The sequence below is a fragment of the Diadema antillarum genome, unplaced genomic scaffold, assembly GCF_040938485.1.
Source record: "Diadema antillarum isolate AM-2024a unplaced genomic scaffold, OU_Dant_1.0 scf00000086, whole genome shotgun sequence".
NCBI classification, from domain to species: domain Eukaryota; kingdom Metazoa; phylum Echinodermata; class Echinoidea; order Diadematoida; family Diadematidae; genus Diadema; species Diadema antillarum.
In genome coordinates, this window is record NW_027270975.1 from 1,969,309 (window position 1) to 1,991,913 (window position 22,605).

Genomic DNA, 22,605 nt, shown 5'->3' on the forward strand with positions numbered 1-22,605 from the left:
TATATATCTTTTTTTCTTTTTTTTTTTAATTTCAAGACAAATTACAGTGTGGGTATAGAAGTTATAGTCACATATTTTTTTTGTTTTTGTTTTTTATTTTTTTGTTTTTTTAAGGGGGGGGGGGATTGATGCTCTATATGTTGAATATGAAGTGCATCTATTCACAATGCATAAAGACATATTTTTATAAACTCAGGCAATGACAGTGATAATCATTGCAGTTTTCTTCGAGATTCAAAGATCGATAGTTTCATACCGACTTCCAAAGTGTTTGGAATAGTACAGAATTAAACAAGATGACCTTAGCGGCAGTCATGAAGATATTGAATAAAAACTCATGTAAATGAATACCCATGACATTCAAATTTTTTTCTTTTTTCCTTTTTTTTTTTTGAGTAGTGAGCGCCTGTCTGATAGCCCTCTCGTCTCTCTCTTCAAGAATTGAATACTCTAAAGAGAAATAATGTGATATGACCGAAGAAGTAGGAACACAATAGCAGCAGGAAGAAGAAAATCTGAGTAAAGAGAGAAGGGGCATGATTGTTCTTATATTCTTAACCCATCCCCGTCACGTCCCACAAAAAACGTGGTTTTTATTATTTATGACCAAAAGAGGGCGTCCTAGGACCTCAGGCTTGGCCAGGAGCTGTAGAATAATTTTAGCCAATCACAGAGATCCTTACTGGGACTCAGAAAAATAATTTATGCAAAGAAACATATTTTAGAATGTCTCTTATTGGCCAAAACATCTGCCAGGGGTTCGAGCCTGCTGAGAAACTAATCAATATTCATGTTTACAGCGCGCATGTATCTTTGTTGCCCCAGCAACTGCAGTGATTTCTTACGCGCGGTATCGTGATATCGATCTCCTCATAGAGTGCTTGACGATATCTCCTTGTGTGTGTACGTGTACTGCTATGCTGGGGCACGGGGGTGTGTGTGTTGAATTTCATTTACGTTAGTGAGTGTGGGTACCTTCTCTAGGTTTCCCGTCCATTTCTCTCTCTCTTTTCTCTCTTTTGCTTTCGTATCATTCTATATCTTTCATTCTCAGAGTACAATCGTACTTCTGAGAGTGTTTTGTTCATTTTTTCTAAGTGATTATCTCGTTTGCAACAATTTAGAGGTGAGTTTTTGTCCTAGTGTTTGTTGAGTTTTTTGATTGAACACGATGTAGCTTATCTACGTATGTGCGAAAACATCGTAGTTTGTGTGGTACTCACTCGTTTGTTTTCCGTGTAAGCATCTTTGCCGTAGTGTCTTCATCGTTCGTCTTCCAAGCATCGTGTTTTCACCCTAGTTTTTCTCATCGTAGTTTTTTACCTCGATTTTTTTTTGGGTGCAAGATGTTCTGTGTATTTTTTTCTACGGTAATATGCCATCGTTGATGATCTTCGTGTATTCATTACTAGTTTTTCACCTCCGTTTCATTTTTGTGTAGGGTTGGGGGTACCACGTATCGACACCCTAAGGATCTGTAGCTTGTTTATTCTAAAAATATAATACAAATCCGCCTAATTCTTACCTCAAATATGCCATAAATACTGCAGTTTTGAATGTCGTGACCGTCTCGTTGATTATGAATCTCCGTTTTAAAATAGCGCAATTTTAGTGCGTGCGTTCCGTTTTCTTCGCGCAGCTAAAAAGGGAACCTTGCGATCGACACCCCCTCTCCTCCATAGGTATACACGTGAATTTCACAGCATAGGTATACACGTGAATTTCACAGGCCATAGGTAATACACGTGAATTTCACAGCCATGCGTCGTTACTGATCGGATGTGTAATTTTTAGCTTGGTTTGTTTGAGTTTGATTTTCGTTTCTTCGTTTTTATTGTTTTTATAGCTAATGACACTTAATCCCGCGCGTACTTTTTTGTTCTATACGCAAACAGCCATGATACGCAGGGTGTCGATGGGAAGGTGCCCTGTCGATAGGTGGTGCCCCAACCATACAACTAATGTCTAACGTGGCGTAGTTACAACTATGTTTAGAGCTAGTTAGCTAGGTCTGCGATGTCTGTATCGTTTGCTGATATGTTTTGTGAGCTGAGAGGGACTATGATGGGAGTGATATTCAGGGTTTTGCTGTGGTTGAGGTGATGGCAAGATGTAATTTATTTTGTGTAACCATGTATGACATTGATGATGGCGAGTAAAACTACGACACGAGTAGCCTAGCCTAGGCCAATGACGAGAGTGACACTGACGAAACGGGGGCTGATGCTCGCTCGTGCACGGGAGTGGTCTAGAGACCTGCATTACTGTTGTGTATTTATTTTTTTTCCTTTTTCTTATTCACTCGGGTATTGTGCTACCAAAATTCGTGTCTCTGAAGAAACTCAACCAAAAGCTTGAAAACAAGTTTGCATCAGGTCTATTCTGTAGTACTAGCACTAGGTTCTAGATCTAAATCATAATGGCGATGCTAATTTAGTTTTCATTTAGAACTCGATGAAATCCATTTTCTTTGCTCATTTTTCAACTGATAAATTATTTAGAACTGTACTTAAATTCTGATGTACTGCATTCACCATTGTAATAAAAAAGAGCCTGCTGATCAGATGTGTCATTGTATCCTTTTCATTTCCTCCCTATCCTTTTGTTTTCCTTCCTGTCACTTTCTTCTTTGACCCTGGATGGAAAAAAAAAATCCCATCTTGCCATGTAAAGACAGAATACATAACCATCATGAAATATCATGACATTGAAATAATAATAAGAAATATTCAAGTGACCGAAATACTTGTTTGTGAAAATAAATAACAAATGAAAGGTGATTTCTTATGGAACAGTTCTTTCAAATGTCAAACAGCTTCGATAATGAAGCAAGTGAAATCTGAAAACTATCCTGGCAACAAGGTGAAATTGATAGGGAATTCTGACAAAAACTGTCACACCATTTGATGTTTGAATTTGTCTTTTTATTGGATGAGGTTATAAAACTAAGTGCCGCCGATAAAATAACAATCCTCTCAATTTGAACAAGAACAGTAGGGTGGTACACTAGTACGACTCAGTAAACAGCTGATTATTTATGCATCGTATCCATGGGCAACTGCGGGGTAACTGCAAGAAGGCGCAGGAAATTAGACTTGAGTCAAGAACGACTATTTATTATTATTTTTTTATTCAAACTATTTTTTTTTCTTGGACTGAAAAAACCCCAAAATATTTCATATTACGCTTCTAAAATATAAAATGAATATATGAAGTCTTTTTATCGTGATTTTATGAAGAATTAGAAGTATTAAAAAAAATATAGATACTAGACGGGCTGAACAAGGAAGTCTAATTTCACCCCAAGAATTTGCAACACACAGCATCTCGGGTGCATTCCTAGCGTTCTTGCCGCACTCTGCACGATCACCTAGCTAGGCCATGTGCACAAGCCAGTCACATGTTCACAGTACACACGTTGTTAGCCAGTTCACCGATCTCATTCCTGATCTCGTGCGTGTAGAAAATTCTCTCAAAACTAAGCCAGACATGATTTTGGAACATACATTACAATGTCAAGACCTTTTCAGTGGACTTTGAATTCGCTTTTTGTCTGTTTTAGCTCTTGAATGTACGACTTCGAACGTCCGATTTGTTTTTCACTACACCACGTGGTAGGAGTTCCGTGTTTTTTCAGCCCCATGCTTATCCACACACGTCACACTAGCACTATGTACCTGTACACACACAAGCCATCGCGATCGAAGTTTGAGCGATAGCGATAACATGTGCGGAGCAGACATGCGGATTTCAGCACAGGGTAAATGAGTAGTTGAACGTATCACGATTGTAAAACAAATCTTTTTCTATGTCTCTGCAAATTTGAATTAGGCTATCTCAGCATAGATAGATTATGATACATTACAAAATAGATTAGCCATAGCAAGAACTTGCTTACATGAGAGTTATTAGATAACGTTGCAAAATAAAAACCCCGTCATTGAATGGAATGTTCCAGAGCTATCTGGGGGGGGGGGGGGGGGGGGGGGGGGCTCGAGGACATTATGGACACGTCGATTCGCAAGTGGGTAAGATGTGATTACAGATGGCTTGAAATGAAGAGGATTTATAAATGAAATACACAGAAACAATATTTTTTCATAATTCCTGCACAATTTATTATTTCTTTTCATAAAATTCACATAAACTAGTGCTGTATTGAGTCAACTAAGTGCATATTAGCACAAGTGTACACGCATCATCCCTCCTGCCTAGTGGGAATGACACAGGCAGTTTTTTTCTATGACGTATGAATGCTCTTCGCGTGTAGATCGCGCCGTAGGGAAGATCGCGCCCAAGTTCATGGCCAACTTACTAGGCAGGCACGATATTACAGATTACACAGAGGCCCGTACGTGGATGGGTTAATGAATCCTCACAATATGATGAGATCTTGACATCTGTAGCACTGTACTGCTCAGTTGCAACATAGTGTGGATCCCCCCCCCCCCCCCAATCTTTGTCAAGGAAAAAACCCAGCATTATATGACTTTCAGTGATCAAAATGTGATAAGGCAGGTAATACATTTTCATGTGTTTTAATTATTACACATATCATATAACAACCCTCAGTCCCACATGTTTTACTCTGTGTTCAGTATTGTCAGTATCATGAGATGGGGTGATGGACACAAAGAAGCATGGCATCACTTGATATCCATTGGCTATTACCACACTATTCTAGTTTCACTCCAGTAAATTTTCCACAAACAAGTATGTGTTGTATCTTGACTTCCTTCTGTTGTAGACTTAATGTCAAATATAAAGATGGCCATGTTTTCTGTTTCTTAATTGTTGTCACACAGTTTTATCTGAGTTTCATTTCAGTTTTTGTCTTGTCACCCTGTTTTGATACAATCTGAATAAGACAATCCCATCCTCATGCCAAGACAAGTGTTTAATGGCTGTGAAGTGTCTGTCCACGCAAGTTAGAAACATCTCTCTGGGTGCAAGTGATGCTTGACACCAGCATTGAGGGGTTGCTATGGCTACCAACTAGCTCTAATTTATCTCAGCAAGGGGATGGCGACATCCCCAGGGGTTCCAACCACCGAGATGTGGTTTGTCTTTTCCCCCTGGCTAGGCTTGACATTCTATTAGATGTTGCATTGATTGTACAAGCTTGTCTTCACATTCTACGAAGTGTATGTGGGGATTTTGTGGCTTGATGTAGCATCCTACAAGATTCATTAATATACATAATTATTGCTTTGCAAAGCGTCTTGTAAGATGATGTAAGACTACTCTCCGGTTTTTAGCTTGTTGTGCATAGTCTAAGCATGTGTGGGGCGGAAGGCATGAATTGTGGAAGCGATCATGAGTGGCTTTAGTTTTAAGACCATTCACCTTTTTGGTATGATACAATTGTACTTTGAAGTATGAGACACCAAAGGTTGGTAGGCGGCAACCCTTTGTCATAAAGCTGTGCTTCTCAACCAGTGCACTGCAAAGCTCTCACAGCTGGGTCGGGATGTCTTTCCAAAATAGATTTAAAAAGATTTGTATTTGATCTAAACTGGGCCTCAAAAAACTTTGTAGGCTCCAAAGTGGGCTTCGGCTTAAAAAGAAAAAAAGAAAGGTTGAGAAGCGCAGATCTTAAGGATAGCCCTCTATGCCTCTATGCCATGCTATTGATTAACATTTTCATGTTGATTATTTTTATCCTTTACTCACATTTAGAACTATTTTGAAGCACTAAAGCTGTTTTTTTTTTTGTCATCTGCAAGGGTTAGCAAGGGGCTTTAAACCAAATTCAAGTTGTGATGATAGCTCAGATGACTGCCGAGAAAATGCAAGTAGATATATGTCCTTCAGATTCTGTCTATTTTTAGTCATTAAAAGGGAGATAAAAATGTTTGAAGCCAGGTCAGACATGCATTGGTATGGCATACTATGCAATGAAATGGGGTTTCCTTTCTTGAGTCAGGTGAATCAGAGGTTATTTCTATGATCTATTGAGGACAACAGAATCCCGCACCAAAATCTGATTGGACCGTTATGCCAAACTTCGGTTTACACCATTCCAGGGCTTTGTTGAGTTGTTCTATTGAGTGTTGTCCGAGCAAATGAGATGGAAATTCTTTGTATGTGGTGAAGAGGTTGATTTTCTTCCAAAATATCTAATTCCACGGCTGACTTGATGAGAAACTCCAGAAGAGGTAGAAAGAGCTTGTATTTAATTTGCTATTCCTGGGCAAGCTGTGATCCCAGTTTGTGGCCAAACACAGATTTTTTTTTTTGGACATAAACTGCTGGTAAGAATGTGCAAGCTGTGTTGCATTATACTAGGTATTTTTAATGTCCTTGCCAGCTTGCCGAGACCAATACTGTAAAACATCTGTGTTTGCGGCATGAAAATTTCCCAAAATTGGAGCTGACGGCCTTTCTCGTTTTGCATTAATCACAAACACTTAGCTGTTTTTACCAATGCTTTCAAAGAACATTAGACATTTAGAAGTAGTCACAATCTTGAAACTGCTCTGTAATTAAAGGAGAAGTCCGGATGATTTTGAAAAAAATTAACCAAAATCTACATAAATAAAGGACCATAATGACTAAGTTTCATTGAAAAAGACCCTCCCAACTCGCCACAATCAATTTTTTAGCATCATTAATTTTGAATCGTAACCGTTCGATTTCTGTACGCCGGCGAGAAAGATCACATGACAGCGTGACGTTTCATCCTCACATTGCTTTTTGCTTGGAGCGTCAGCTGGCTCGGGGGAGCCCTGCTTGAGCAACGGTGATACGGGCCAAGCAAGCGGTAGTAGCGTACCGCTCAACAGTCTCTGACCACACAGTGGATGCACGCGGCATGATCTATTGCTTCATTAAAAAAATGCCGATGTGTCAAGTGTTAGGGTGTTGTCAATACTTCAACTTTACTAGTAAGTCTTCAAATTGAAGAAATATTTCGATTTTAAATTGATATCTATCCACGATACTACCTTTACATGATCCTGAATGCTACAACACGCAGCCCGATTACGCTGTGTGTATTGGGCTGCTGGTCGTAGTTACCGGCGCGGCGCGGCGGCGGTACCAAGCTGGCGCTGGCGTTTCTTCCTCGGTTCAAGTTACATGTATACTGTCGTATTTTATCACCGTCAGACACACTTTTCAACAGTCTCGGACAACAAAAGAGGCAATAATTCTGACATTGACAGACTGATTACAGATTGTTCACACTCAAAAGTCGAAAAAATGATCGCGGATTGTGATAGCACTTGGCAGCAGCAGACGTAAATGTATGCCTGCACAGCCCGACAACAGCTAATGCATTGTAAGTGATGGGGTGGACACTAATAAGTACGGCAGTATTATAATACATACATATTTCAATTTAAACGAAAATGTTATAGCATTGCAACTATTTTACATTAATCTTTGAAGATTTTATATAGATATATAACGAAGATTATTTGAATAAAGGAATACAGCGTTTGGCAACAGCACTCCTAAATCGGTGTACGGTCTCCTGCAGTAGCGCCGACAAGGCACACCTATGCAGGCATGCAGATACCGCCCGCAGTCAGCAGTGCAATGGGAGATCGATGCGTAGCTGGGCTTCGCTCGCGGTGCTCTCAGCTGAGGAAACTGCGCCCGATACGTCACGCGCAATGCATCCTGGGACAGATAGTACGAAGGGCAGCTCGCGACGGATTCGAACATGAAGAATTACCTTATTTTAAAAAAAAATCATAGTAAATGTATCTGATGGTCTTTTCTCGTCGGGAAAAGGGTGATAGGTTCATGAAATATTGTTCTTTACACACGAAACGGCTGATAATCGTCCGGACTTCCCCTTTAACCTGTCAGTGTCGAATGATTAAAGCTGTCAAGCTGACAACTACCAGAGTAATGTGTGCAAGTAAACACTCACACATGCTCTCTCATCTCCCCTGTAACACACAATGGTGTGAGTGCATTGTTCAAAGTAAGATATCATAATATTCTAGCTGTTCTAGTCATGGTCCAACAATAGGGCCAGAGGGAAAATTGATCACCAATACTTACAGTTGTGTGTATAAAATTGATTCCGTCACACCAGAAACACATATGCAAGGGAGCTGGCATCTCTCTCTTTTTTTTTTTCTTTTTTTTTTTTGTAGTTGCTGTAGTATATGAGGAATGGAAATGCATTGTTCTGAGAAAGTCCTTAAAGTATCCTCTTCTCCTTTTCTCTGTGTAAAATGACACAGAGTAAGCCAACAGACTGTAAGTCAAGAACAGAAGCATTCCTGTTCTTGGTTGGATTAAGGCAAAGCTTTTCTTGCTCCCAGTGAAAAGACCCAATACATGAAACACTGTGACACCAAAAAAGCTCATCATGCTGAAATACAGAGGATCCAAATCTCCCCATACTTTACCAGTTAGCTAACTTGGCTATCTCTTCTAAGCTCATACAGTGCCAGGAGATTTTAAATCTGAATAACAAACAGCAATTGAGCACTGCTCCATTGAGGACTGATCTCCTCTGAACTGAAAGTTTGACCCATAGTGCAGACCAAAGAGGCTTATAGCTCCAGTCATACCACAGGTTGAAGGAGAGTGGTATATAAGAATTTTCTTAGCTTCTACTCCATACTGGCAAGTAATGCCTATGTGTCTGTCTTCCATAACCTTTCATCAATCTCTGTTTCTTCTTTTTAAAGAGGATGGCTAGTAACTGATCTGTGGGAATCAGTGGGAATGCTGGGGATGATTGATCCAATCCTTGTGGGACTCATTTAAGAGTACATTATATATATATTGTTGTGTGAAAATTGTTTGCCTTTAGAATGGTCTCATATTCAAGTAATGTGCAGTTTAATGCCCCGTCACTGTACAGGCATGCTAACCTGGAAACATTAAACTGCACATTACTTGAATATGGGACCATTCTGAAGCAAATAATTTTCACACAACAATAGATATATAATGTACTCTTAATTGAATCCCACAAGGATTGGAACAATCATCCCCCAGCATTCCCACTGATTCCCACTGATCAGTTACTAGCCATCCCCTTTAAAGGGATGGTACAGTATTGGTGGAGATGAAAATTGGGCTTTTAACTTTTTACGAGATACCGAGAAAACACTTATGACATAATACAGAGCATACCATTTTAAACATTCTATTAACAGGAATACATACATGTAATGAATCAGTAGTAGAGACTATACCTCAAGTTGCTCACTAGCAAAGACTTTTTTGCTTCTTGTACTGCATGTCACGTACAAGGCATAAAAACCAGCAAATGTTTTTGATCATGATCACAGTATCCTTCCATCACTTTCTAGGATTTTGAAGAATATATGCTGCATTTCAAACTCTAGGGGAATATTAAAAAAAGAGAAAACAAAATCCAGCCCTGCTTTGTTGACTGGATATAGGCCTACCTTAAAATACAGGTCTGACACAAAATTTGTGTTCAATTTTATAGTGAGCTGCATTGATATTTTTTGTCTGTCTTGCTTGTTATGTTAGACTTTGTTTTAATATTTTTGTAGGCATTTTGAAAGTAACACAGCACTCTATCCCAATGTACAATTTGGAAATTTCTGATTTAACATTGACAGTATAAATAGACCTTCAAAGTGAACATTTTGTTGGACTCATTACTTTTATTAGTCTTTGTAAAGTCTGTGTTGTTAAGTTTATTGATTGCTCTGTAGGCCCCATGGTAACTTTTCTGTATTTCTCCTCTATACTAAACTGAAGTGGAAAGCATAATGATGCTGTTTTCAGGTAGCTAGACCGTTGGAACTCCAGCCCAAGTAATATGATTTCTCTTGAATCCCGCATCCTCTGACATATATAGATTCATAATGAAAATTGCATCATATCATTATTTTTGACTACTTGGAAATAGGAAATGGGCACTGGCAGTCAGATGGACCAAGGGATTCTGCAGGTCACACTTATAAGATACGTAGCAGTCTTTACACTAAAATAGGGGTCTGCTTCATGAAATGCGTCACAGAGTGTTCTGCTGGTGAATGTATCAGAGTACATGCTATTTTGTGTGTGCATGAAATACCACGAAGAAAGAAGAGCCCAGGTTCTGAGGTAAAGGCATGAAAGTACAGAGTGTTTTTGGTCGGATTCTATTGTGTGTGTTAAAAAGGTAAATGGAACAAACATCCTCATGCCTGTAGTCACAAACAAGACAGTCTGGGATCAGTATTTTGGGGATTAGCCTCAATTTCAGGCTCTAAGTTTCATCAGTTTTCACATCAAATCATATCACATGTGACAGGTCTTACCCTCTATTATCTGTTTGATTTCATTTCATATCAAATCACATGTAGAATGACACCCATGATTTCAGAATTTAATTGTAGGACACTAGAATATTTTTCTTTCAAATTATTATCTATGTTAAAATCTTCACATGCCATTGGGACGTTATGTGTATAATGTATTTTTCTGAGAATTGTTGACTTTGTAGATTTATACTGTTTATATACATGTATAAACTACACAGTTTACAAAATATGAAGCCAGAAGACCAATCTCTGTCTGTAAGATGTGGAGCGTGAAGCTAAGAACATTTGAAATATAGCGGAGCCTTGCAGCCAAACTAGAGTGAACTGAGAGATTTGTATGTGGTAGTACCAGCAGACCTCCAGACTCAGTCATTATGGATCATTGTGATATGTAGACAAGGGATTCTAAAGATACTAATGGGCATACTGGTGGAAGCAGTAAACATAATGATTCGACCTTACATTCCTCTTTCGTATTCTTATGCCTTCATTAAAACTCTCTTTCTACCGATTGTACTGTTCAGGACAGAGAAGTGAAAGCTGATAATTTATTGGAATGGAAAAAGGAAGACAGAAAGATCAGTGGTTCTGTTTGAAAACCGTAGTGTTTTAAGATGAGCATTTTGTATCATTCATGTAATGCTTTTGTACTTTTGTTATGCTTGTATTCACTTTTTGCCATGAGCTTTTACAGTCAGAGTTAGCACATTATAGATTTACATTGGGGTGGTGATTATTATTTTGAAAGTGATAATAAAGATTATCATCATAACAATTATTGAGGCTATTATTGTGCTTGTTATTATTGTCATTTTCATGATTAAAATTTTTATTAATTCTTCTTAGATTTAGGAAAAAGAATATTAAATGCATTTACACTGAACCTAAAGCCATGGCAAACTTCAGAACTTTTCATAATTTCACATACTTTTGCTAGAAGACTTTGTAGGATCTATGTAGGTATTGCAAGGTCAAGACAAATCTAACAATTACAAGAAAAGAATCTTGGTAGTGGCAAAATCAATCATCTATGATTGATTTTTTTTTTCTTCATCTCCTCACCCCTGTTAATGGTTCTTAGAGACAAAGACATTTGTAATTTAGGGTCTAGCATTTTTGCTCAGGTTTGGCCTGGCACTGAACGGGCTCATCATAAAGAACAATAAAGCAAAGCTAATCTTTGAATTTCAACAGTCAAAACTCCCAGGATATCGGAGCTGTATAAGAAGAAAACTGCCCATAATGTTTTGGTTTTAGCTGATTCTTGTTTTCTTGTTTTCCCTTTTTTTTAAGATTATGATTTAGAGTCTTTTAAGTTCTCTGTTTAGGGTATGATTTAATGTATAATTTCTTTTTTCTCATCTCATTAAGTTGAAAATAATCTTCTGATGTAGATATAGTCCTACTTCTGATGCTGTGAAGTATTTTTTCTCTTTAATGGCAGTAAAGAGATGTCTTATCAAGATGTGTTGTGATTAATATCCCCCTAGTAAGAGATAGTAAAGTTTAAAGAACGCTTGGAGTGAGCTGGGTGGACTTTCAGGCATTTAAATGGATGCGTAGCAGGAAAGCATGACCTATGGTGAGGTGACAGTGGACTTGTAATGATTAATGACATAAGGAAGGCCTGCACCAGAGTCTAATTGTGGGCCGTACCTGTGGTTTCCTTCATTTTGCTAGTAATCAATCTGTTCATTTACAATATCATTCATTATAATGTATCGTAGTGTACCGGTACATTGTTTTTGCATTATCTTATATTGTTGGAGGGAAATAAAGCGACATTGGCGTGGTATCAGCGTTTTCACTGTAGCGTTTTCACCGGAAAATGATAAATGATTGGAAAATACGGTAAAATTCACTAGGAATTGCTTTTGTTGTTGTTGTTGTTTTTAGATAAAAGGATATACACTGTATCATACGCTTTGGATATTCCCTTCGCCGTCTAGAATAAAGACTAAGCGCTGTGGACATCATAACCTTTGGATATTCCCTTCACTGCCTTGAATAAAGACTAAGCGCACCGCGTTGACAACAGAACACCTGTGAACATACCATAGAGCTGCATTTTACAGCTCTATGGAACATACAGAAGACAGTGCTCTTCTTTGTATGGCGGTTAGTTTCGATTCAGAAGTATAGGGATATAACAACGAGACCAAATTGGTTAAAAATTCATTTACTATGACTAAGCTACTCATTTGGAAATGCTATCATAGCTTGATAAGCATATCTATGCCCGACAAACAAAATGACACCAAAAAGGTTTTGCCACCTCAGATGGTACCAATATCTGGCCTGGCCCATGGACTAAAACACCAGAATCAAGGGCAAGCCAAGGATTATTTTGCACCATCTTAAGTTTTTATTTTCGTTTTTGTTGTATCATTTTTTGTTGTTGTTAGGAAATATTCTTGCAAGATAATCATTACCATGTGAGCGTTTTAATGTCTGCATAGTTTTTACCTTGTTTTGAGAGGACCATGTGCTAGTATTCTAGCTTGTTTCGCGATATGCGGTCGACAACGAATTGGAGATCTGGTCATTTTGTGACGTGCGACTACAACATTCATCAGTTGGTGCAGTGACGTTGCGAGTGGAATTACAATTTCAGCTGATGAATGTGGTCTTAAATGGTATCATGTACACTTCTATCGAAAAAAAGAAACTGCAACCCAAATTTAGAGTTAGTGTAGCAGTGGTATAAAAAAATGCATAGTAAATTGTGATGTGATACGAGGAATATTATGCCCTGAAAACAACAACAAACAAAGTGGAACACTTTTCAGAGATTCTTTGAGGAATGCTTAAAAGATTGTTCTCCCCAGACATCAAATGGCAGTGGTTTTTGTCAAGTGTTTGATTGGAAAGTTAAGCATCCCTTTCTTCTTTGCCTAAGCCTTTTTGGCAGTTTAGTTTGGTTTGTCCCATGTTTGGCTGCTTCACTAAGGGAACTGCATCTATTAGGGGTGTTCATCTTCCCAGATCCGTGAGGTACATCAGGATTTACTTGTAAGCTGCTCTCATTAATTCAAAGCCAAACGAAAGAAAGACATAGACTCCTGAAGACTCAGGAATGTGTGTTCGTCCATCTAAGGTTCTCAGAGTTAAAGGCCCGAGTCAGTTGAATACCTAGAGCACCCCAAAAGTCTGATGTCCTTTAATTTCTGTTTTATATGAACCTCCATTTCTTTTATTTTTTTAAAATTTAATAATAGCAATGTCACATACACTTAAAAAAAGACGGAAATGAAACTAGCAACTATCATGGCAACTAGCAAAAATTCTGAAAGCCGATTGGCTGTTGCTGTGGCAACAGGTGTCATACTTTCAATCCACAAGAGAATGCTTTGTGATCATAGATTGTCACATAGTTTGTGTGTCACTGATTTTATGATACGTCCTGTGTATGTAATATTTGTTTGTATATATATTCATTTTTTTCTTCAGCCAAGAATTGAGTTCCAACGACACAATAGTCATTGCTTATCGAGAAATCTACTAACTGCAGTTATGTGAAAACAGAGATTGATTATGCTGTGCTCAAACTGATTCATAACTTGACCAAAACATATTTACTCAGTTATCAGGGGTTGGTAGGATTGTTGATTGGGACTGATAATTCTTGAAATATAGTTTGTAATGCTTCGTTGGGCCCCTTTCCGTGTCAATAGACTGATATTTGAGGGGGCTACCTCCTCCACACTGTGTAGTGGTTTGGTTTGGACTTTTCGGTTCTTAGTGAGACTGTTTACCCTTCAGCTTGAGAGGATCCATACCATTGAGGGGCAAGCGTAGTGATTAACAACATCTAGCCAATCTCACCTTGTCCCATCCGGGTCGTGTTGCAGAGAATCGGGGCCTCACGAGTTATCTCTCCATTTCCCTTCCATCTTCCTTTGATATTTGCTGTGAATAGTCCCGACTTCTATTGAGTATGTGTGTTTTGAGCCCCCTTTCTGCCAATTGTAAATCTGCCCTATCCTCTCGATTGATGTCTGCCGCTTGATTACTCCCTGCGTGGCGTACAGACTTCTTCCTATTTGCCGTTCAGTTGGTTTTCATCACTGGCATCTCTTTGACCATTTTCACATGGGCCAGGAAAACGCAAATTGCAATGCTGAATTACACTTACGATTACAATTACAATGAGAATTATCGTGTCTACACATGACCAAGGAAGGTTTTGCGAATTCTGCGTTTTGAATTTCAGAGCGAAGAGAGGAGGTGTGGCTTCTTCCCAAGTTTCCATCGATCGCTCTTAGTGGTGAGGAGCTTTTTTTTAGTGGAAGTGGTTGAAAGATCACCGTAAGCTCCACCCCCTCAAAAACATGATTGTGAGATCAATCCATACATGTGCCTGTTTCATTCGTAATTCTTGAGAATCGTAACTTTAAAAACACCTCTTGACCCTCATTTGAATTATGGTCTGAATTGCGATATAAATCACCCTCCACAGTTCCAATTTGAATACACATGGCCAAAATGCGTCTTTTAAAAATTTTGATTCTAGTGGTGCATCCCTAGAATCTTGACTCAAATTACCCACTCTTGGTACGTGTGAAAATGACCCTGGATTTGGCACCCCTTGTTTGCAGCTCGTTGAAAGGAAACCCAAATCGGATATCATTACGTCAACGTTAGTGTGGATATTTGCTGTGGTTCAGAAAAATACTGTGCCTGCAGTGTAGTTGGCTCCAATTCGCGAAAATTTCATGCCGTGAATATATCATGCTTTACAGTACTGAAAAAGTAGAAATTTTTGTGGTGTAAAAATTTTCACACATTTCAAGTGACCAGAAACTAGCATGACACAAGTTTTTTTTTTTTTGTCACTATATAATATCTTGATTTCAAGGAATTAAAAACATGCAAAATTAGTCTTACTTGGCAGAGCACGAAAAACTATTCATGTGAAAATGTCCTTTTTTACAGTAGTTTATTAATAAAGACAGCTTATTTATAACAACATCATACAGCTTGCCTGTTATATGAGTTATTAGGTAACTATCTGACAATATTCAGTCAAATGTGTCTACAATGACCGCTCAAGGGAAACATGTAATGTGTTCGTTTAGACAGGTGGTCACTAGAAAAGGTGTGACTGTATTTTCAAGGAGAATACACTGCCACAGAAATGAATAATTGATGATGATAATGGTGCTGGTGATGATAATAATGATGATAATGGTGCTGGTGATGATAATAATGATAATAATGGTGCTGGTGATGATAATAATGATGTTAATAATTTCTTTTCTCTGCCATTCATATAAAAAAAAAAAAAGACTTACAGAAAACAAACACAATCAACTTACGAAAAAACGCAAGTACAAACAATCTTCAAATAAACTGTGCGGACCTTGATGATGGTGATAATAGTTTTATTTACCCAGTGTTGCCTCTTAACCAATCCGGCACTGCTCACAGTGTTTTGCCAGTTGTAGGTATCATTATGTATCAAGTTTTATATAGAGACCGCTGAAGGTATAACATATTGTCTAGGAGAGTCTGCATGGGGCATGATTTACACGTAAAGGTGCTGTTTACCTTTGGGAGCAGTGATTTAAAAATGTACAAGATATCACATTTCATGCATATGTGTAGGTCTGTTGTACCACAAAACATCCCACCATATAACATTTATGCAGTAAAGCCTAAAATATATGGAGATATCAGTATTTCTCTCAATAAACCGTAACTGTAGATGGGTTAGTCTGGAAACGTTTTTATTATGCACCTCCCTTGTTTACATTTTGTATATTTAACAATATTTAGCATTAATTTCACTGATTCAAATGTGTACAATGGTTGTTTCTATCCCTAACTCACATTTTAGAACTATTTAAAAGCACTAATGCTGGGTTTTTGTTTCATCTGCAAATGGTAAATTATGCCCTTTAAGCTCTCGACATCATGTTTGCTTTGTAAGAGTCCAGATACTTATCCATTGTTATAGTCCCACTACAAAAGATCCATTAACTTTTTGAAGTGTTCACCTGCTTTTCAGACTGTTTGAGCCTTGGTCTTAAAGGCAACATTTGCTTTGTAATACAAATTATGTTTTTGTTTATTTTTTAATCAGAAGACAAATAAAACGGTTTAGAAGATGTAAACTTTTGCCGTTATCTAAAGACACGTGTATTCATATTGCACTAGTGAGCTGAAATTTGGCAGCTTCTCTGATGTCAATACCCATGTCGAGACTGATATTGTATGGGAATAGGGGAAATACACAAGCAAGAGCTGTCGGCACTGCTTTTGACGTTTTGGAATCACCTTAAGTGATATTTCTAGTTAATGATCTGGCAGCTTTGAGATGAGGCCACATGCAGAGTGGAGTGCCCTCTGACTTGAACTTCTTCCTGTTGGCCATCGACCAAAGTCCTACAAGACAGATATTACCTTAGCACCAATTAGAACAAGATCATTTTCCTCTTTTAATAGTTGCTAACACCACTGAGAAAGGGATAAGGAATGCTGCTTTGTAGCAAAGTGGCTTTCTTGCAGTCTGTGATTAACTATGTGAGTTGCTTCCATTCAGTGCATGATAAGACATTCATTCATGACAACCACCTCCCTACGTGTGAGCAGTAAATGCAAGCAAATGTGTCTGAACAATAGTGATATGTCTTTCTACGCTGGTTGAGAGTAACCTGCTTGCCTAGAAAGATTAATTATAATGGGAAATTGCGTATTAAATATAACTACTCTGAAACCGCCAGCGTTCCCTGCTCGTGACGTAAATACAGCAAGTAACAAAAGGCTTGCCAGCCATCACAGTACGGGAAGAGATTTTTATTGCCCACCTGTCAGGGAGCAATGTGCTCTTTCACTGATATTCATAGGCACAGTGTAATGAGTATCTGCCATCAACTCCACAATGACCTTGACTATGATCAAAGTTTATCCTTAAAGCAGTTTCCAGAAATAAGCAAACCTCACATTCGTAAACATTACACACTAGGACATAAAACAACAACTCTCTTTAACTTGTACACAATGATGTTGCTAGAAATAGAAAAATCCTACCAACTAATAGTTGCCATGAGGTAAAAGTCCTGGATGGTTGCACAGTTGAATGATGTTTTGTTTTTTATGACATTGCTAGAAATAGAAAAAATCCACCAAGCAATTGTTAGATGAAATGAAATAATAAACATGTTTCTCATTCCCAACTATTTTAGATTTTGAAACCGCCTCAAAATATTTTTTATTTTCTATAATAAGAAAATGAGATATTTTTGAAACATCAAAATATCCAGAAAACTGAATATTTTGGAACTATTACAATAATTAGAGAAATAAGTGCAATAATTTTCACCATGGTGAGTGTGTACACACTGAAGCAAAAAAGTGCGAGATTTTTCATTCCGTCATTTAAAACGCAGATGATTGATCAGCGCATGAACACAAGTGCAAGGGTCTCCATTTTGGTAGATTTCGCTGCATTCGCAGTTTGGTCGACTAAGTATTACGATCTGCAATTAGAAGGTATTTCTGTCTTTCTGAACGGGCGCAAAAAAAATCTCAGTATTAGGATTGCAATCGTTTTCCTGCTATTTTGTCTGTGTGAATGCGACTAATATTAGATATGACCTTTGGAAGACCTCTGGGAAACCCCAGTCAGGTCCTAATAGTGAAGATGTCTTGATTCCCCATGATCCATCCTGCCTTCAGGACATCGTGGCTGTATTACATGAAGTGTTTGATGGCATGGAGACTATTTCAAGCACAATGGCTGCATTGGGTACACACATGATTGCACCAAACTTGACATTGTTTGCCGGTGTTTGATGAGACGTGAGGGAAGCAAACAGTGTAATGCGTCTTCATAAACATTCTCTTTCTCTTCCAGACATTAAACCGGCACGTCTTGCCCCTTCTCTCTCCATGCCTACCTGTTCTTTCTCTATTGCTCACAGTCCTGAACTATGCCTCTGTGGTACTGTACCCAACAAGTTTACCTACAAGCCTAGTCTTGGGTTTCAAGTCCCTGAATTGAGATAATATGTGGCATAATTCAGGGGGGTAAAAATTAATATTTCCAACTGTAATGTGTATATGTTTATGTAGATAATGTGGAAATAGTCTTAGTAGAACCTGAACATCTCTCGCTGCTACACTGTACAGTAACAAGGAGATATTGTCAACATGTACGTCAGGTCTGTAAATGCAGACTAGATCCCCTTCATGGGAAATAACAGAGTGAATCTCATATGTACTTGTGTTGATATTTCCCATGGCATGTTTACCCACACATTATACTATCTTCGTACTGTCATGGACCCAGAAAGAAAAGGAAAAAAGAGAGATAGCCTCGTTCAAGCATGCACCAGTACAAGGTAATAATATATTGATGATTTTATGCCATATACAGTGTACATGGCCGATATAGAGAGTTTAGACAGAAGTAATTCTGTTATTGAGTGCATTGCAGCATCAACATTGTGTCTTATGACAACCATATACACCTGTATCAGTCAGACCTAGGCTGTAATGTGTCTTTGTTGTACAGTTATCCATTGTGAATACTGGTGCATTTTATCATGAAGTCATAAAGCCTGGCATTTCAACTTAAAATATAAACAGAAAATCATATTTTATGATATAAAGAATGTGGTGATTCTAATATGATATATCATGAGCAAACACTCAAATATTGATAAATCATTGAAAAGCAATGCAACATGCAACTCCTCCCCCCCCCCCCCCCCCCTTTGTATCACCATAGCTGGAGGACTGCAAACAGAGTTCTAATAATAGACATTAAGAATAACAAAGCTGGCCCATTTCATATTTGGGAGGTGGAGAGTGACTTGAGGTTGTGTTTTTTATTTTACACAGTGTGAAAGTCAACATGTGCTGATATTTCAATATTTCTTTAGGTTTCTGAAAATAGACTTTTGTACTCGCCAAACATAGTCCTTTCTTGAAGTCATATCAAGTTGAACCTGGTCCCATGATTGTAGACTGGATGGTTGTGTATGTTTACACAATGAGATTTCATATATCACATATAGGAGTGAGCTTGCATCATACTCCTTGTGTAGTGTGATTATTACAGATTTGGTTTCCAGGAATAGCTCTTAATAGAAAGACCAACATTTTGAGTATTTTGTCATTTTTCCATTGGTTACAGTGAGCTAGTATGTTACATAATAGATTTCTTTTCTTTTTTTCTGTGCATGATGGTGTTTGAATGCCATCAGTGGAAAGTAGCCTCATTGAATAAATCCAGCTAATTGTGATAATGTTCAAGGGACCAACAAGTCTTGTGTAGTGTGTGATTATTACAAAAGCTCTAGTTATTTCCAAATATTTCTTAAAAAAAAAATAGAGTAACATTGGGTTCTTCCTGGTTTTCGAGCTGTTATAGGCCAATATGCACACGCAAGTTTACAGTGTTTCAATTATGATGGCATTCACATGTGGCCAAAGAATTAACCCGGCTATAAACAGCACCTAAACTACGTGAATTTCCCATGCTTAGCTCTCCTTGTGTTTATGCTCTGTTGATCAAATATCATTGTATAGCCTAGTTATATTGTCAAGGAAAGATGAATCATTGACATTGTTCAGGTTTATCAGTGACCTTAATATGCACCCTCTATAGGCAGTGAACATCTAGAGAATGGCAGTGAACATCTAGAGAATGAGAAGTTTTTTATTTCTCTTTATTTTAGCCATTGTTTGTAAAGCTTTCAATCCATTCAATGTCACACAAAATTACAAAATATTTGAAACAATGATAAAATCAAATGTGGGTACACCACACACATTTTAGAAACACAAATTTTGTCATTAAGAAATATTGCCCTGTCAGTGTGAGATAATAAAGACTTCAATCTTTTTCATGGCTTTGGGAGTCACATATAAATCTGTATTCTGTAAAGTTTCATGTTTTCCTGTAGTAGTCTCACATGATTTTGGAATGAAAGAAAATTGCCACAGATTACATTGGTTGTTGCTGCCTGTGGTTCAAAAGGAGCATTATTGACAGCTTGCTGTTTTGCAAGCCTTCACAAGTCTGCCAAATTTGATCCGACAGTGACACAGGGTACTCAATACAGTGTTTAATGAACATCAGCATACATCAAATTGAGCCTTAATTTCCAAATAGTGTAATTTTGTAATTTTGAGATATGACAGCCTTATTTGTATGTCTTTCATCCTTTTTGAATACATAATGACTACACTCACCAGATGGAATACTTTGTGTCCTCAAATATAATTAATTATGACTGTGACTTCATAATTTTGACTTGATCAAAATACAAAGGTGGAAATTTGTCATCGGCATCCAAATGGCTTTGGAAAGAAAAAAGTCATAAGAGATGGGTTGTTCTGATATTTAAAGGACAAGTTCACCTTCATAAACATAAGGATTGAGAAAATGCAACAATATTATTAGAACACATCAGTGAAAGTTTGAGGAAAATTGGACAATCGATGCAAAAGTTATGAATTTTTTAAATTTTTGTGTTGGAACCGCTGGATGAGGAGACTACTACAGCTTGTGAGTCATATGCGTACAACAGTATAAAGAAAATGTAAAAGAAAATTTAACATATTTTCACTTTTTTTCGCATAATAAAAGAGCACTTGACTTGCCTCTTTCTAAAGGCAGGGGGAATAATATTACTCATAACATTTGTCGGTAACGAGTCAGGGGAATGTGTACTTTTTTCAAAAGATGGAATTTTGTGAAATTCTCTTTATATTTTCCTTATATTGTTGTACGCATGTGACATCTAAGTTATTCATACACTGCAGTAGTCTTCTCATCCAGCGGGTACTGCACAAAAACTTCAAAAATTCATAACTTTTGAACGGATTGTCTGATTTTCCTCAAACTTTCAATGATGTGTTCTACTAATATTGCTACATTCTCTCAATCCTTATGTTTATGAAGGTGAACTTGTCCTTTAAGTATGTGTCTGAGCATGAGATGAATTTGATAAGAGTTTACAATGCATGATCTTTTTTTAGAGTGAAGATGGATGATATGACATCTACCACAATACAGTATCGTGGTATGATTCATATGGATCATGTTCTGTTATGGTGAATGATGAAAGTTTGACGAAGAAATGGCAGGACTTCATTGATTTACTTTCCTGACAATAAAGGAAAGGCAGTTTGAGGGACTGAATTCCTTGGAGACATATTTCAATCATGGAGTAATGATGGAGTAATGTTGTCCCAGATTGAAGGCTATTTGTTATTCTCAAGTGGGTAGACCATAACATAGCTTGACCTTTAACCTTTGCTGAGTGGAGGTTTGAATGAGGTCAAGTGAGTGACTGTCTCTTTGAAGTTCTCAAATCTTTTCAAGTAGGAATCAGAGAGTTGAGTTGTTTTGCTTTGTTGGATCAGTGATGGGTTTAAGAAATTGCAGAACTGATGAAGAAATATTTTCTTCAATGCTAGTATTTTGTGATAGGGTTTAACTTCATATTGTGTGGGTTGTGAACAGTTTTGAAATTATTTCATGTATTCACTGTATACAGTGAAAGATTGACCAAAATAAACAAAAAATGAATTCACACTGCAAGACCCTCAACACACATATATTATGCAAACAAACAATGTGCAGATGTAGTCCCACCTGCTTACTTGTGCTGTTGTTCTCCCAACCAATGTACTGCTGAAGTGAGAAACCGAAATATGTTGCAAATTTAGACAGATTCCACTTTTACAACAATGTTTCTGTTAATGTTTATGATCTATTACAAATCTCAATGTCTGTAAAAGATATTTTTGGTTGTCAGTTGTTTAAGTTATCCTTTCCTAATTATCTGTAAAAAATACTTTCAATTGTCATTAGTTGTTTAAGTTATCCTTCTGGCAGTGTTTATAAAGAATACTTTCTCTTGTCAATGGCTGTTTAAGTTATCTTCTCAATATCTGTAAAGCATACTTTCAGTTGTCAGTAGCTGTGTAAGTTCCTCTTTTTCTATATATATGTTATAAAAAATGCTTTCATTGACAGTAGTTTAAGTTACATCTTTTCTCAGTATATTCAAAGAATACTTTGAGTTATTCCTGTTTTAATTTCCATTATTTCAGGACTGTGTCTTGTCTGTTGAGTTCAACATCAAATCTTTTCCTGGATCGGTACTCTCAGCCTGTTTGCAGCATCAATGTCTACTCTATGATATGCGGTGAACCAGCAAAATGGGTAAGAACAACTTACATTGTACTTGCTTCTCTCCTCTTCATTTTAAGGAGGCTTACTGATCTGAAGTGTAAGGTGTGTAACATGTTACAGGTAGTTTTCTTTCAGCAGATATTCTTAAATTCTATTTGCAAAACTTTTGATTGCTTTGGTAGCAGAAGTACAAATTGA

The 22,605-nt window shown here is 37.5% G+C and overlaps 1 protein-coding gene across 1 annotated transcript in view; it reads left to right on the forward strand.

Annotated features, from left to right (window-relative positions):
• The window catches only part of LOC139717991 (mitogen-activated protein kinase kinase kinase 3-like), a 117,545-nt gene that overhangs the window by 43,449 nt on the left and 51,491 nt on the right, over positions 1-22,605 (forward strand). Inside the window, exon 3 of the mRNA XM_071629480.1 lies at positions 22,326-22,437. Within this exon, the coding sequence (XP_071485581.1) occupies positions 22,434-22,437 (4 nt within the window). The 5' untranslated portion in view covers positions 22,326-22,433. The remainder of the gene's footprint in view (positions 1-22,325; positions 22,438-22,605) is intronic.